At 45.1% G+C, this 16,121-nt stretch overlaps 1 protein-coding gene across 50 annotated transcripts in view; it reads right to left on the bottom strand.

Moving 5' to 3' along the window:
* CELF2 (CUGBP Elav-like family member 2) overlaps positions 1-16,121 on the bottom strand; it is a 650,307-nt gene that overhangs the window by 147,339 nt on the left and 486,847 nt on the right. For all 50 annotated transcript variants that reach the window (XM_087873611.1, XM_087873614.1, XM_087873639.1 and 47 more), the window contains one exon: positions 7,626-7,708. In XM_087873611.1, the coding sequence (XP_087729737.1) occupies positions 7,626-7,708 (83 nt within the window). The remainder of the gene's footprint in view (positions 1-7,625; positions 7,709-16,121) is intronic.

The following is a 16,121-nucleotide window of genomic DNA, read 5'->3' as shown; positions in this document are numbered from 1 at the left end:
GGAATCAGCTGCCCCCAGAGATAAGGAGAATCCAAGACCTCCGTGCCTTCCGCCGTGCCCTTAAAACCTTCCTTTTCCAGCAAGCCGGGCTGGCCTAATTTTTTAAGTGTTTTTAAATGTTTTGTTTATTGTTTTTAATTAATGGGGCCAAATTTATATATGTATATTTTAACTGTATTTTAATATTTGTACTTGATGTTTTTACTTGGCTGTTCACCGCCCTGAGTCCTCAGGGAGAAGGGCGGTATACAAATTCAAAATAAAATAAATAACCGAGGCACAAATTGGCGATCAAGGCTATCAAGGCTAAAAAAAACAAGCTGTAGTAGGCCGGAGGATGAGATGGCGGAAAAGATCCAGCCATTTTCTCCCAGGGTGGATTTGATATGATATGATATGATACCTGTGTTTCCCTGAAAATAAGACCCTGTCTTATATTTTTTTAAACCCCAAAATAAGCGCTTGGCCTTATTTTCGGGGAGTTCTTATTATTCTGGGGTGCATGGAGCAAGATGGGGCTCCTCTTGTTGTCTTACCTGATTTCCAGCTCTGCGTTTAAATATTTTTGGGGAGGGCTTATTTTCAGGATGAGGCTTATTTTAGTGCATGCACTCAAAAGCCCGATTGGGCTTATTATCAGGGGATGTCTTATTTTCGGGGAAACAGGGTATGATATATGATATGATATGATATGATATAATAAGATATATGATATAATATTTTCATATAATATAATATGATATAATATAATATAATATAATAAGATGATATGATATGATGATATGATATGATATGATTTATTTTTATTTTTATTTTTATTTGATTTATATGCCGCCCTTCTCCGGAGACTCAGGGCGGCTTACAATGCGTTAAGCAATAGCCTTCATACTTTTGTATATTTATACAAAGTCAGCTTATTGCCCCCACAAACTGGGTCCTCAATTTACCTACCTTAGAAAGGATGGAAGGCTGAGTCAATCTTGAGCCTGGGGAGATTCGAATTCTTATATTATATTATAATATAATATAAGAATTGGAAGGGACCTTGGAGGTCTTCTAGTCCAACCCCCTGCTTAGGCAGGAAACCCTACACCACTTCAGACAAATGGTTATCCAACATCTTCTTAAAAACTTCCAGTGTTGGAGCATTCACAACTTCTGGAGGCAAGTCCTTCCACTGATTAATTGTTCTGTCAGGAAATTTCTCCTTAGTTCTAGGTTGCTTCTCTCCTTGATTAATTCCCACCCATTGCTTCTTGTCCTGCCCTCAGGTGCTTTGGAGAATAGCTTGACTCCCTCTTCTTTGTGGCAGCCCCTGAGATATTGGAAGACTGCTATCATGTCCCCCCCTAGTCCTTCTTTTCATTAAACTAGACATACCCAGTTCCTGCAACCGTTCTTCGTTTGTTTTAGCCTCCAGTTCCCCAATCGTCTTTGTTGCTCCTCTCTATACTCTTTCTAGAGTCTCCACATCTTTTTTACATCGTGGCGACCAAAACTGGATGCAATATTCCAAGTGTGGCCTTACCAAGGCGTTATAAAGTGGTATTAACACTTCACGTGATCTTGATTCTGTCCCTCTGTTTATGCAGCCTAGAACTGTGTTGGCTTTTTTGGCAGCTGCTGCATGGCTTGATCACGGCTTGATTTAAATTCAACTCGATTTAAATCATCATTTTTAAAGTGCAACTGTCATCTCTGTCCCGCAGCAGCTCCTCCTCTGACCCGCTGTTGACTCACCGACAGTCCCGTTCACTTGAATGGGACGGCTGGTGATGCGGCAGTGACACAACAAGATGAGGGACGTGGCGGGCAGCAGGTGAGTGGATGCCCGCTAACAGGCAATGCCATGATGGATCTGGAATGACAGGTGCTCTTTAATATTATATTTGTAAGCTGCTTAGAAGGTTTCACTTTCATTTTTAACTACTTGCCCTTCTTCTTCACACTTAGAGCCTGGTGATGCAGATACATTTCTCTTCAAACAATCATAGAGTTTATAGTGTATATAGATTTGCAAAAGAACAGGATAAAGGAATATTCCTGAAGTTTGTTTTATGACTTATCTCATGGTTACTGTGAAATTGTATGAATACATCAATGCAGTGCATGTTATCTCAGCTTGCAGAGCTTGGATTCCTTGAATGAGTTTACCAAAAATGTAAATATTGCAGAACATGCTACCTAACTAAGCTCCATTTCATGCTGAATAAACTAAATTATTAATGTATTTTAAATAGAAAACTATCTTTAGATAAGATTTTTACTCCAAAAGCATTTTATTAAAATAAATTTGATAATTTTTTTTTAAAAAAATCCATTTTAAATATAAAAAAAAATCTGATTTATTTTTTTTTTAAAAATCTGATATTTTAATTTTTAAAAAAAATCATCAATTTTTATTCACCCTGGTGAGAACAGTTAACCAATGGAACGGCTTTCCTCCAGAAGTTGTAGATTGCTCCAAACACTGGAAGTTTTTAAGAAGAGACTGGGCAGCCACTTGTCTGAAATGGTATGGGGTCTCCTGCTCGAGCAGGGGGCTGGACTAGAAGACCTCCAAGGCCCCTTCCGACTCTTGTTATTCTGTATTCTCAAAATGCAAACCAAACTGATCCATGCAAACCTGCCAGGTTGCTGCTGAGGCCAAATGTCAGAACCACTGATGCTCCATCTGTGTCCGTCATGAAGAGTGGGGGGCCCTCAAACCAGCGATGGGTTTCAAAAATTTTTACTATCGGTTCTGTGGATGTGGCTTGGTAGGTGTGTCAGGGGAAGGATACTGCAAAATCCCCATTCCCACCTCACTCCAGGGGAAGGATACTGCAAAATCCCCATTCCCACCTCACTCCAGGGAAAGGATACTGCAAAATCCCCATTCCCACCTCACTCCAGGGTAAGGATACTGCAAAATCCCCATTTCCATCCCACTCCAGGGGAAGGATACTGTAAAATCTCCATTCCCACCTCACTCCAGGGTAAGGATACTGCAAAATCCCCATTTCCATCCCACTCCAGGGGAAGGATACTGTAAAATCTCCATTCCCACCTCACTCCAGGGGAAGGTTACTGCAAAATCCCCATTTCCTCCCGATCAGCTGGGACTTGGGAAGCAGAGAATAGATGGGGGCGGGGCCAGTCAGAATTTTTACTACCGGTTCTCCGAACTACTCAAAATTTCCACTACTGGTTCTCCAGAACTGGTCAGAACCTGCTGAAACCCACCTCTGCCTCAAACCACTGGTCTCCATGGTAGGCTGGGGGAGCTGTTTTGGGGTGGGTTGAGAGCATCCTGTCATATTGCATTAGTGTCTTGTTTGGAGCATTACTGCTTCAGACAGGAAGGCGATGCAGAGAGTGGTGAGGACGGCAGAAAAGATTATTGGCAGTTCACTCCCGGATTGGAACTGAACCAGATGGATATTTCTCCCAACACTACTGTGATCTGGAGACCAAGGACTTTAACCTACTTCTCGAAGTATCAGGAATTGAAATGGTGACCCCATGCATGGAAATCAGGAAATGTAACGCTGGTTGCAGCCATCGCTCTCTCTCTCTCTCTCTCTCTCTCTCTCTCCCTCTTTCTCTCTCTCCCCTCCCTCTCTCTGCAGCAACTGATTCTACTAAAAGCAAGGAAGGAAATGTGTTCCTTTATGTTTATTTAGATTAATACCAAACCTTACCCCCCCTCCCAACTTCTGCATTAAAGGGGGGGGGGGTTATTGGAAGATTTCTCCTATACTGCTATTCGCAGTTCAAAATATAGCTCAGCGCCTGAAAATGTGTGAAATTACAAGCTGTGTCACGTTTTTTTAGCATACATTTAAAACCTACGTGTGCTAAATTCAGGAAGCTTTCATCTTCCCTTTAAGGGAGCCTCTCTTTTCCAAAGCAGCCTTCCATCATCAACCTGCTGCCCAGAAGGATATTAAACCAGGGGTGGGTTGCTGGGGGTTCGCAGGGGTTCAGGAGAACCTCTAGCTAAGATTCTGTGCAGTTTGGCGAGAAGAGCCAGCGCTGTCCAAAGGCATCTCTGTGGTCATGTGGCCGACAGGACTCAACGCCAAAGGCGCGTGGAACGCTGTTCCCTTCCCACCAAAGGTGGTCCCTATTTTTCTACTTGCATTTTTTACCTGCTTTCAAACTGCTAGGTTGGCAAAAGCTGGGACAAGGAACGGAAGCTCACCCCATTACATGGTACTAGGGATTCGAACCGCTGAACTGCCAACCTTTCGATCGACAAGCTCAGCGTCTTAGCCACTGAGCCACCGCGTCCCTTCAAGGACTATACATATAGACAATTAAGAAGAATTAAGTTCTTTAAGCAATTTAGCTGCAACAAGCTTCTAAAGCCCAGGATTATATAAAGAGAAATAGCACCATTTTGATTTAACCTCTACTGAATTTAATCCCAACCTACATTTTCACTCCAGAAGACGCCAAAGCCAGCAGAATTATTCTTGCCTCACCTGGAATTCTTGATTGGTTCCTTGGAGAGACAAGGAATAATCACTGAAAAATGTCCCCTTCACCTACTGTAAGTCTGACCAAGAATAAATAAAGCTCCTCTGTTTGGTTCAGCCAATTTTTGGATTTGATTTCGATTTTATTCCTGGATTGCTCAGAGGCACCAAATAACTGGCACCAGCCACAGGTGTCCACTACAAGGCGTGATGACATCACTGTACAAATGACACATCACTACTTTGATGATGATGATGTCATGATCTGTGTAACGTCGGGGGAGGGGGTTGTTTGTTTTTAATCTCATTTTTATTATTTTTATCAATAACTCATGGCAGTGAACATATAATACTCCTTCCTCCAATTTTCCCCACAAGAACAAACCCGTGAGGTGAATTGGGCTGAGAGAGAGAGTGACTGGCCCAAAGTCTTCTAGTTGACTTTCATGCCTAAAGCAGACTAGAACTCACAGTCTCCTGGTCTTTGGCCCAAAATCACCCAGCTGGCTGTCACGCATAAGGCAGGACTAGAACTCACAGTCTCCTGGTGATTGTCCCAAAGTCACCCAGCTGGCTGTCAGGCCTAAGGCAGGGCTAGAACTCACAGTCTCCTGGTCATTGGCCCAAAGCTATCCAGCTTGGTTTTAGGCCTAAAGTAGCACTAGACCTCACAGTCTCCTGGTTTCCAGCCTGTTGCCTTAACCACTAGGGTGATATTTGTAGCTGATAGGAGATCCATGAAATCAAAATTAGCATGACACAACTGATGTGTCATGAGCAGGATTCTCATTATGATGTGACTTGTCCTGCTTGTCCACCTGCGGATGGAATAGCAGCGTCACTGTCATTTCTTATTCTTATTTTCTGCAGTTCCTATATTTCTGGCTGCCTCCATGGTTCAACCTGCTACTGCTGAGAATTATTAATTGCACCTAAACTGTACTTGGCCTGTGTGCTCAAAAGCACATATTATTTTGCTTGGAAAGAGTAAGAAAAAAGAAAAGAAAAAGAAAGATGATTGCTAATGGCATTTTCCGGCATCAATGGCTGAAAATTAATTCTATTAGAATTTATACCGTCAACTCGCAAAACATCCCTGGCCTGCTCTCGAGTTGCCATAGGCAAGGGGGATGGGAAAATGGTGAAGCAGCACAGCAGCCAAAAACAAAAGCACATTCCAGACATCTCTCTCTCAAGGCTGTCTCCCAGGGTTACCCACAGCGCCAGAGAGGAGTGATCTCCACAACCCGCAAAATTGCTCTTTTGGCGAATGTGATTGATGACACACCCTGGGGGGAGGGGGGGAAACAGGGTCATGATTGGGGCGGTAAAAACGTGGGGTCAGAATTGGCTACACCTGGAACGTGCCGACATGAAGCTCCTAATAAATAACTGGATTTCTTTTGAAGCTTGGCTCGAGGCTCATGATTTAATTAGGGCATCCGGAACCCTGACATATACATTAGATTTCAATCCTCTTTGCCCTTAAAGAATATCATAATGGATTCTTGGTGTCACTGAGAATAGGGACCTGAGACTCTGCAGAAAAACATTACTCCACCCTGAAACATTTGTGCTGAGTGGAGAATTTCAGGGAGGAATATTTTGTGTTTATCTTGGTTTTGGAGAAAAGATAACATTCGTTTACCAGGAGCTCCCCAGAAGCATTTCAGGGATGAAAAAAAAAATTACTCATCTGTTCATATAACTGATATTTAGATAAACATTCCTTATTGGTCTCGTGTGCTTTTTCACAGCGTGCAAAGACATCAGGGAGGGTAAACCAAAAACCCGATTTTGTCTTCAGTCAATCAACTGGGAAGCCCGTGAATTGGCAACAGGGGTGCACATAGAATGGAACAAGGGGTGGGCCAGCCACGAGAACATTATTATTCAAGTTCCTTCTCTTTGCAATGTTGCATGCATATCCCAAAGAGATAAGGTGTAGAGAAGGCACCTCCAAACTGGGCAACTTTGGACTTTTGTGGGTTAGTTCCTACCAAACCAAAATTGGCAACAACCTAGCACAGGGGTGTCAAACTCAAGGCTTAAATCCGGCCCATGGGGCCGGCCTGGAAATATGAAAGGACAGGCCCACGGTGCCTCTGCCAGCCAAAACGGGCCACGGGAGGAGGGGGGCTGTGTATAGCCCCCGCACAGCCCTTTTTTGGCCTCCCCGGCCCCCAGCAGCACTCTGCCAGCCACACGGAGGCCTCACGGGGCCTCCGAAAACAGGCCATGTGTAGGCCTCTCAGGGCCTCCGCATGGCCCATTTTTGGCCAGCAGAGTGCTTCTGAAGGCTGGGGAGTAGTGTGGAAAGAAAGAAGAGAAGAAAAGGGGAAAAGCGCGTCTTGAGCCTGTGTCAAATGTCCACCATGATCATGCCCACCCTGGCCACGTCCACCATGACCCCGCCACCCTCCGACGTCAAACATAACCCTGATGTGTCCCTCAATGAAATCAAGGTTGACACCCGTGACCTAGCACAATTGCTGCGTTCATATCACATGCTCGGGCAAAAATTACCACTATGCAATCAGCCGTGCACCACCGAATGCGTTCTAGGGTGGTGTGCCAACTCTGAAGTAGCTAGTGAAGAAAAGATGCTTTTTCCCTGACTCCTTTTAGGACTCAAACCACCAAGAAGGAATGGATTGATGTTCCATCACAATAAAATCAGCCTCTTCCCTCCCCCCCATCCTGTTTTGTTTCTCTGGAAGGGACCTTGTAGGTCTCCAACAGTTGTTCAATTGCAGTTCCCAGCATCCCTTGCCCTGGTCCTATGCAGGCCAGTCTAGTACAGATAATGATTTACGGAACTGTGGAGGACGATCACTCTCAATTTGTTGGGAATTGGGAAGGCACTTAAAAAAACAACCACACACTTATAATGAACTATTGCTCTGGTGTACATCTGGAAATGGCAGCCTCAAAGATCACCATTGGGTACCAGATGGCAGAGATCACCTACCTTCAGCCACAAGGTCATTAACCTCTGCTCAAAGACAAAAGCCATCTGGGGCACTTAAGAGCTACTAAGCAGCGTTTTCCTGCAAAAAGCAACAATTTCTTTCCTCTCCCCTCTCTCTGCCCCACCCTGGCCGGCTCCCCTCCTTCCCTCCGTCTCCATGAAATAAAAATAAGCTAAGCGTATATACTCACCCCAGGTAAAGTTTTAATATTGTGCAGCGCATTCTGAGCTTCTAGTGCCGCTTTTCTGGTATAAAACGTTATGAAACAACAACCTACGGAGAGAAATAAAAAAAAAGATTTCAGAAATTGCTGGGCTTTCCCAGATACAAAAAGAATGAAGAAATTAAAGGAAAAGAAGATTCGGATTATTTTACCACATGGGAATTATTTTACAAATGGTTAAATGACAGACACTGAGACTAAGGGAGTGGAATTGGATGAAATATCGTCTACGTGAGACAGAAAAATAGATGAACTATTATTTTGATGCTTCTATAATCGACACTTTGATGGAAGATAGTACATGTTGTAAAGATGATCGATATTATTGTATATTTGTTTATATATCACCGTATATTTGTTCATATATATATATATGATTATAGTGACCATGATGATGTTTGTATGTTAACACCATGGACACCTGGAGAACACACTGATCAACATAGAACATAGAAATGGAATGTATGATATAAAACAATAAAAAATATTTTTTAAAAAAGAATGAAGACGATCGGGGGGGAGGAGATGGAGGAGAAGATTGAGGAGAAGGAGGAGAGCTGAAGAAAAGAGGAGGAAGAGAAGGAGAAAGAGGAAAAGGAGGAGAAGGGGAAGAGTATGAGACTATGATGAATATAAGAAGAGGAGGAGAGATGGAAGAGGAGGAGGAGATGGAGGAGAAGATTGAGGAGAAGAAGGAGAGCTGAAGAAAAGAGGAGGAAGAGAAGGAAAAAAGAAAAGGAGGAGGAGGGGAAGAGTATGAGACTATGATGAATATAAGAAGAGGAGGAGAGATGGAAGAGGAGGAGGAGATGGAGGAGAAGATTGAGTAGAAGGAGGAGAGCTGAAGAAAAGAGAAGGAAGAGAAGGCAAAAGAGGAAAAGGAGGAGGAGGGGAAGAATATGAGATTACGATGAACATAAGAAGAGGAGGAGAGATGGAAGAGGAGGAGGAGGAAGAAGAAGAAAAAAGATGGAGGAGAAGGAGGAGAGCTGAAGAAAAGAGAAGGAAGAGAAGGCAAAAGAGGAAAAGGAGGAGGAGGGGAAGAATATGAGATTACGATGAACATAAGAAGAGGAGGAGAGATGGAAGAGGAGGAGGAGGAGGAAGAACAAAAAAGATGGAGGAGAAGGAGGAGGAGGTGATGGAGAGAACATGATTTAGGAGCATCATTACAGGAGGATAGGAATGGTGGAATTCTAATAAGCCTCCATTAAAGGCGGAAAAGTAATTTTATAGTTTTATAGTTGAAGTCGAGAAGGGGGGAGCAGAAGAGGAAGGTGAGCTTCAATCATGTGCCTCGTATCTCAGGAGGACCCCTACTGTTTCAGCAAAGTGCTACGACTCCGAAATTAAGTTAACCAGAAGCCCGACTGTCACTGTGGCGTAAGTGATGAGGATACCCTTTCGTTCATCTCCCAAGGGGAGCTCTTGAATGAATGTAGTAGCAACTGCTGGAAGAAAACCACTCCTCCCCCCCCCAAAAAAAAATACAACAGAGGACCAAGCATTAAAAGCACAACAAGAGATTCCAGACTAATTCCCCATTTGACTCCTCCATCTGGCTTGGCCAGTCTCTCTGTGACATAAATTAGATTTGCATCCTCACAACAATTAATATTTAGAAAGTTGGTGAAAACTTGGTTATTCAACCAAGTGCTGGGGAATTAGAGATGTCTTAATTGGATACGTAGGAAACGTACGGTGCTATTCCTGTATGCATTGTGATTTGATGAAATTAATTGGAATGTTTACAACTTTATAGATTATACCGCTACCTATTTTGTCAGTGTGCTACACATTTGACTGTGCCTGGAAGCCATTTAGATTTGTCTAAACTGATGTGGCATAAAAATACACACTAACAAATGAACTCCTTTCCATTTATTTAGCCTTTTTTTCTGTCAACTGGCAAGCGAAGTGTATCGTCTCACTAATAATGGTGGTTGAAGGCAGAGAAATGTGCAAAACCCGACTGTTTTGTCAAAATGGTGAAATGAGCCTAGCCTCGTCGCAACACAAATTCTGCCGCTTGTGTACACTCGTAAGTGTGACTTCAGGTTGTGATCATCATGGGTTGTGATGCAGGGGTGGGTTCTGCTTACCCTTACTACCGGTTCACAACGGGGCCGCACATGCGCGCTCGCTTCGTTCGCACGTGCAGAAGCATTTTGATAACATCGGGGTCGGTGGGCGGAGCCTCCCACTGGTTTTACTACAGGTTCTATAGAACCGGTGCGAACCGGGGGCAACCCACCACTGTTGTGACGGGGCTAGGCTCATTTTAGCGTTTTTCCCATCCTATCCCTTGCTTAGACTTCGGGTTGCACAAAGCTATTTGTCTCACAAATCTTCATCAATCTCTGAAGCAACCGATACAGAGATTCTTGATTTAAGCATGTTAGGTTTCAGTCCATCAGGTTTCTGAGATTTAAGGGGAAAAAAATGATCTGAACCGTGGTAATGTTACAGACTAATCATTTAGCAGCTGTCATTTGGAGTCCTTCCCCGTGTGCACCGGCTGGAAAGAAGAAGGGAAGTGGATTATTCGAGGATCTGATGTTTGGGGAATGGAACAGCCACTGGCTTTACCCTGTTTCCCCGAAAATACGACCTGAAAGTAAGCCCTAGCTTGATTTTTACACGTGCACCCAATATAAGCCCTACCCCCAAAATAAGCCCTAATTAAGATCCTGCCCACTCCAGAGTGCACAGGTAAAAATTAATCTACGATTGGGATGGGGGTGGTGGAGCTGCCCTACTAACCTTTGGACAGTTGCAGCCAGGTCTCGCACAACCCGACACCTGCCTCGCTTGCCCATTTCTTCTACAGCCAGCAAGGCTTTCCTGAAAGCCTCTGTAGCTGAAAACAAAGCTCCGGATTGATCCGGAGCTCTGTTATCGGCTACAGAGGCCTTCAGGAAAGCTTTGCTGGCCACAGAAGAAGTTCCTGAAGGCCTCTGACAGTGAAAAGGAGGCTGGGTGTATGTGTGTGTGTGTGTGTGTGTGTGTGTGTGTGTGTGTGTGTGTGTGTGTGACGTGTGCAAGTGAGGTTAGTCAGTGAATGACATCCCCCGAAAATAAGACCTGGTGCATTTTATTGGTGGCAAAATATATATATATATAAAACAGGGTCTTATTTTCGGGGAAACACAGTAAAAATTTGAGAACATGAGAAAGGGATCACAAGAGCATATCTTTTCAAGTTTTCAAATGTTACTGAACATGGTCGAGAGGGCCCGCAACTTGGGTGTCCTCCTGGATTCCCGGCTGTCTTTGGAAGACCATCTTACGGCCGTGACCAGGGGGGCCTTCACCCAGGTTCACCTGGTGCGCCCTTTCCTAGACAGAGATGCCCTCCGCACGGTCACTCATGCCCTGGTTACTTCTCGTTTGGATTACTGCAACTCCCTCTACATGGGGCTGCCCTTGAGGTGTACCCGGAGGTTCCAACTGGTTCAGAATGCGGCCGCGCACGTGGTTACGGGAGTTCCCCGTTACTCCCGTGTAATCCCTCTTCTACGTGAGCTGCACTGGCTACCAGTGGTCTTCCGGATCCGCTTCAAGGTGCTGGTACTCACCTTTAAAGCCCTACATGGCTTAGGTCCGGAGTATTTGCAGGACCATCTCCTACCCGCCCCCCACCGTCCTGTTCGATCTCACAGGGCTGCCCTCCTCAGGGTACCGTCGGCCAGACAATGTCGGCTGGCGACGTCCAGGGGTAGAGCGTTCTCCATGGGCGCCCCTGTCCTCTGGAATGAGTTACCCACTGAGCTTTGGACGGCGCCTGATCTCCGCTCCTTCCGTCGGGACTTAAAGACCTGGCTGTTTCAACAAATGGGTTGACCTTGATCCTTGGGTTTTTCTTGTTTTGATTGTCGTTGTTTTAACTGGGTTTTAATCATTTTGATCTTTTATTATTGTATATTTTTAACTTGTGTTCGCCGCCCTGAGTCCTTAGGAAGAAGGGCGGCATATAAATGTTGGCAAATAAATAAATGGTCAAAAGAAAATCATATGGTATCTATCCATCTTCCATTTCTAAACCTGATAAAATCAAATGCTGGAAAAAAAAAATGCTCTTCAACAATTCAGGGTGTCTACAGTGCTCCCTGAGCCAAGGTTGCTTTCTTGCAGACGTTTCATTACCAATCTAGTTAACATCATCAGCGTTAGTAAGGAATGGAGTTTGCTCTTAATTTATATTCTAGTGGCTTGCACAGTCTGGGTTGGTGGGGGCAGTTTTGGGTGTTTTTTGATCCTCAACTACCAATATTAAGTAAGACTCATTTCTATTATCACTGGCTTTTGAATATTGGAGAAAATAAGCAGCATTATTTTGTCTAGGGGATTATAAGCTAAAAGATATGAAAAATGGTTGCAGGAATTGGATGTGTGTCATTTAATGACAACAAGGACTGGGGTCACGTAACAACAGTCTTCCAATTTCTAAGGGGCTGCCACAAAGAAGAGGAGGGGGTCAACCTATTCTCCAAAACACCTGAAGGCAGGAAAAGGAGCAACGGATGGAAAATAATCAAGGACAGAAGCAACCTAGAACTAAGGAGAAATTTCCTGACAGTTAGAACAATTAACCAGTGGAACAACTTGCCTCCAGAAATTGTGAATGCTCCAACACTGGAAGCTTTTAAGAAGAGATTGGACAACCATTTGTCTGAAATGGTATAAGGTCTCCTGCTTGAGTAAGGGGTTGGACTAGAAGACCTCCAAGTCATTCTGTCCTTGGCCCAAAGTCAGAGCATGGATCACCTGTGCAAGGAAGGGCAATGCAGCTGAACCTCTACTCCTTCCTTCTCCTCTTTCTCATTTGCAGCTTTCAGGCTGAACCATTTCATCCGAGGGAGGCATAATGTGTGCAGAATCAGAGGATGCGAGGTTGCTAATTGGGCCAAATCTCCCCAGGCCTTCCGTGCCCGTTGGCAATAAATATGAATGACGGTGCGGTTCAGTGAATCCCAGAAAGGAGCAACTTTAATTATGCAAGCAAGGTTGTGATGCTGGAGTCTCGGTGTGGCCTTTGAGAAGAAACGGAGGTGGAATTCCAGGAGAAAGCGGTCGAAAGACTGGATGGGGAGAAAGCAACACTAGAGAAGGGAAGACGAAGAAAAATGCCGCATCGTCAGATTGTTCTTGGTGGGGCCGAAGGACAGAAGTTGTGGGCTTAGCCTCATGTATGGTGCATGAGTAAACTATGAAACCCCCAAGAGATACTATAGACATCATCCTCCCTTCTGTGTATTGGGGGCATAAATTTCACAAGCTGTTGTAAGGTCACTGAAATCTGGCAAGATTCCAGGTAAATTTGGGAATGAGGGATCCTTGGTGCTCTCTGAGCTTGGTTGCTTTCTTGCAGATTAGGTAGCATCATCAGTGCTACCTAGTTTGGGTCATGAAATGTCTACAAAAAAACAACCACTAGCACTGATGTTGTTACCTAGTTGGGTCATGAAACGTCTGCAAGAAGGAAGCAACCAAGCTCAGAGAGCGCCAAGGACCCCTCGTTTCAACCCTGAGCTACAAATATTCTCGTTTATTGAGAATAAGAATGCTGAAGTTGGACACTCTCCTTTAAAACCTCGCATGCTTTAGGTCAGTGGTGGGTTCCTCCCTGTTTTGCTGAGCCGGTAGCGGGGGCGATATGACGTCACAGAACCGGTTCTGCCCCCCCACCCCCGCATTATTCTTATCTTTTATTTGGCCCCACCCTCAATCTATTGCTGCCTCCTGAGTCCCAACTGATGGGCTATAAGGAAAAACTGTTTAAACTCTTGCCGCAGGGCTTCAAAAGGCCGCCCTACAGCTGATCAGTGGTAAAAGGCAGTTTGGTGGTAGACCAGTGCCTGAAAAAATAAATGGGTAGACCAGTGCCTGCAAAAATACATGAGTAGACCGATGCCTGCAAAAATAAATGGGTAGACCAGTGCCTGCAAAAATACACGAGTAGACCGATGCCTGCAAAAATACATGAGTAGACCAGTGCCTGCAAAAATACACGAGTAGACTGATGCCTGCAAAAATAAATGGGTAGACCAGTGCCTGAAAAAATGGGTAGACCAGTGCCTGTAAAAATACACGAGTAGACCGATGCCTGCAAAAATACACGAGTAGACCAATGCCTGCAAAAATACATGAGTAGACCAGTGCCTGCAAAAATAAATGGGTAGCCCGGTACAGCTTTGCAAGCAGTTAAAAGCCTGGTAGACCAGTACCTCTGCTAAATCCTAAAGAATTGTCACATGACCATCAAGCCACGCCCACAAAATAAGCCACACCCACAGAACTGGTAGTAAAAAAATTTAGAACCCACCCCTGCTTTAAGTGATCATATCAAGATCATGCCAAGAGAGGAAACCGATTGACTGCCTTGTTGTGAATTAAAACAGATAAGAATGCAAGAGGATCAAGGAGTGTTGATCCTAATGATCTTAAGAGATCAATTGGGTGCTAAAGTCCATCTATCCAATTGACAAGATTTCTGTCATTAAATCCCATTTCCGTTTTAATTTACCTGCTCAAGGAAGAATGTCTATGAGGATTCTCCATCATCCAGCTCACAGTTGTCCCAAAGGTGCTTTTTCTAAAAGGCAACCAGACTTTCTTGATTTTTTCCCCCCCTTCAAAATGTTTTGCTTCTCATCCAAAAATCCATGAACTGAAGAAGCTCCTTGGATGAGAAACAAAACATTTTCAAGGGGGGAAAAAAAATCTCCAAGAAAGTCCGGTTGCCTTTTAGAAAAAGCATCTTTGGTTAAGGAAGACTTGGCGAGAATCTTTTGGGGATGTTGATTTTTTAATCATTTAAAACATTAATTTAAAACATTTAATCAATGTTTTGAGACATCCGAGACATCCAGATTGATGGTATATAACAGTGATGGCTAACCGTCATGTGCCAAAAGCAGGGGGAGAGCGGGGAGGTCGCCCACATGCGTGCCCACACCCATAATTCAATGCACGCATGCCCCCCCACTTTTAACACGTGATGGCACGGTAGGCCCGTTTTTCACCCTCCCCAGGCTCCAGAGGCTTTCTAGGAGTCTGGGGAGGGCAAAAACAGCCTTCCCCACCCTCCCGGAGGCCCTCCGGAGGCTGGACACAGCCCATTTCCCAACTTCCGGTGGGACCGGAAGGCCCAAAAATCAGCTGGCCAGCGCACGCATGCACGCTGGAGCTGAGCTACGGCAATGCTTGCGTGCCCACTGATATGGCTCCGTGTGCCACCTGTGGCACCCGTGCCATAGGTTCACCATCACGGGTATATAAGATGGGTGGCCATGAAAGTTTTCTAAAATAAATACGTGAACTCATGAAATAAATGAAATACGTCTTGCCCTTTGGATGGAAGCAGCTGCTAAGGGCATGTCGTGCGGCGTATTTCACTGATCGTGGCAATAAAGCTCCATTAGAGGAGACAAAGGCAGGCTTGTAAACTGGGTGGCTTGCTTTAGAAACAAAGAGATATGTTTCTTTCCGTTTCACACAGAGGGAACAGTCTGCAACGATTCCGCAAGCACATTAAAAGCAACACAGCTTCCTCGGGCACTTTAAAGACGAACCATTTGATGACGGGATAAGCTGTTTGGGTCTCTCAGCCCAGCCAATTCAGAGAAACTACAGCATCAATAGTCCTGAACAGAAGTGGCTCAGAAGTGGCTTGGCTACCATGGAGACTCATCTTTGGTCTAGGGTAGTGTTTCCCAACCTTGGCATGGCTGGCTGGGGAATTCTGGGAGTTGAAGTTCACCCGCCTTCCAGCTGCCAAGATTGGGAAACACTGGTCTAGTGGTTAAGGCACGAGGCTAGAAAGTGGGAGATGGCAACTTCTAGTCCCACCTTTGGGCCAGTCACCAGGAGCCTGTGAGTTCTAGTCCTGCGTTAGGCAGGAAAGCCAGCTGGGTGACTTTGGGCCAATCACCAGGAGCCTGTGAGTTCTAGTCCCGCCTTAGGCATGAAAGACAGCTGAGTGACTTTGGGCCAATCACCAGGAGACGGTGAGTTCTAGTCCCGCCTTAGGCACTGAAGACAGCTGAGTGACTTTGGGCCAATCACCAGGAGACGGTGAGTTCTAGTCCCACCTTAGGCACTAAAGACAGCTGAGTGACTTTGGGCCAATCACCAGGAGCCTGTGAGTTCTAGTCCCACCTTAGGCAGGAAAGCCAGCTGGGTGACTTTGGGCCAATCACCAGGAGCCTGTGAGTTCTAGTCCCGCCTTAGGCATGAAAGACAGCTGAGTGACTTTGGGCCAATCACCAGGAGACGGTGAGTTCTAGTCCCGCCTTAGGCACTGAAGACAGCTGAGTGACTTTGGGCCAATCACCAGGAGAGGGTGAGTTCTAGTCCCACCTTAGGCACTAAAGACAGCTGAGTGACTTTGGGCCAATCACCAGGAGCCTGTGAGTTCTAGTCCCACCTTAGGCAGGAAAGCCAGCTGGGTGACTTTGGGCC

Source organism: Pantherophis guttatus, chromosome 7, assembly GCF_059756535.1.
Source record: "Pantherophis guttatus breed Tessera chromosome 7, ASM5975653v1, whole genome shotgun sequence".
Lineage (NCBI taxonomy): Eukaryota > Metazoa > Chordata > Lepidosauria > Squamata > Colubridae > Pantherophis > Pantherophis guttatus.
The sequence above is the reverse complement of the archived record's forward strand: the minus strand, read 5'-3'. Positions and strand labels throughout refer to the sequence as shown.